A 743-nucleotide genomic window follows, 5' to 3' on the forward strand; every position below is an offset into this window, starting at 1 on the left:
TGTGCACCCGCGTCCCCTCCGGAATGAGCCGCAGCGGCATCGCGTTGCCCGGCGTGAAGGGCGCCTCCTCGCCGCACTCGACCGTGTCGCCGAGCGAGAGCCCCTGCGGCGCGAGGATGTACGACCGCTGCCCGTCGGCAGCGTACTGGATGAGCGCGATGAAGGCGGAGCGGTTGGGGTCGTACTCGAGCCGCTCGACAACCGCCGGATCAGCGCGCCGCCGGTGGAAGTCGATCATGCGGTAGAGCCGGCGGTGGTGCGGTGCCGAGCGCCGACGCGTCGTGATCTGACCGGTGTTGTTCCTGCCCGCCTGGTGCTGCCCGGCGATGCGCGTCGTCAGCGAGGGCTCGGGCCGGCCGCGCCACAGGCCCGCCTTGTCAATGACAACGCGGTGCCGGCGGCCGGGGCTGGTCGGCTTGCACGGCTTGAGCTCGCCTATCCGCGCCATGCGCGCAGCCGCCGTGGCCATCCCTCGCAGCGGGAGGAGGCTGTCGAGGACGGATCTGCTGCTCGGCAGGTCGGCGGCGCGCCGCCCGAAGGCGGTGCTGGCCGGCGCCGCCCGCTGCGATAGTGCCCGCAGCAACATGCAATTTCCCTCGCACAACACTAGGCACGGGACTGGCCCGCGCACTGGCACTAACACAGGACAGCCGAAGTGACTCCTGCGAGAAACTGCGAAAGATATAGGAAGAGGTAGACGCGAGAGAGAGAGAGAGAGAGAGAGAGAGAGAGAGAGAAACAAA

The 743-nt window shown here is 68.8% G+C and overlaps 1 protein-coding gene across 1 annotated transcript; it reads right to left on the minus strand.

Moving 5' to 3' along the window:
• EMIHUDRAFT_78561 (hypothetical protein) lies at positions 1 to 448 on the minus strand (the record flags this gene model as incomplete). The annotated part of the gene is made up of 1 exon (XM_005766047.2): positions 1 to 448. A coding segment is annotated over one exon (448 nt), but the record flags the coding sequence as incomplete, so codon positions are not given.
• Positions 449 to 743: the final 295 nt, after the last annotated feature.

Source organism: Emiliania huxleyi (genome assembly GCF_000372725.1).
Source record: "Emiliania huxleyi CCMP1516 unplaced genomic scaffold EMIHUscaffold_5251, whole genome shotgun sequence".
In the NCBI taxonomy this organism is placed as follows: Eukaryota; Haptophyta; order Isochrysidales; family Noelaerhabdaceae; genus Emiliania; species Emiliania huxleyi.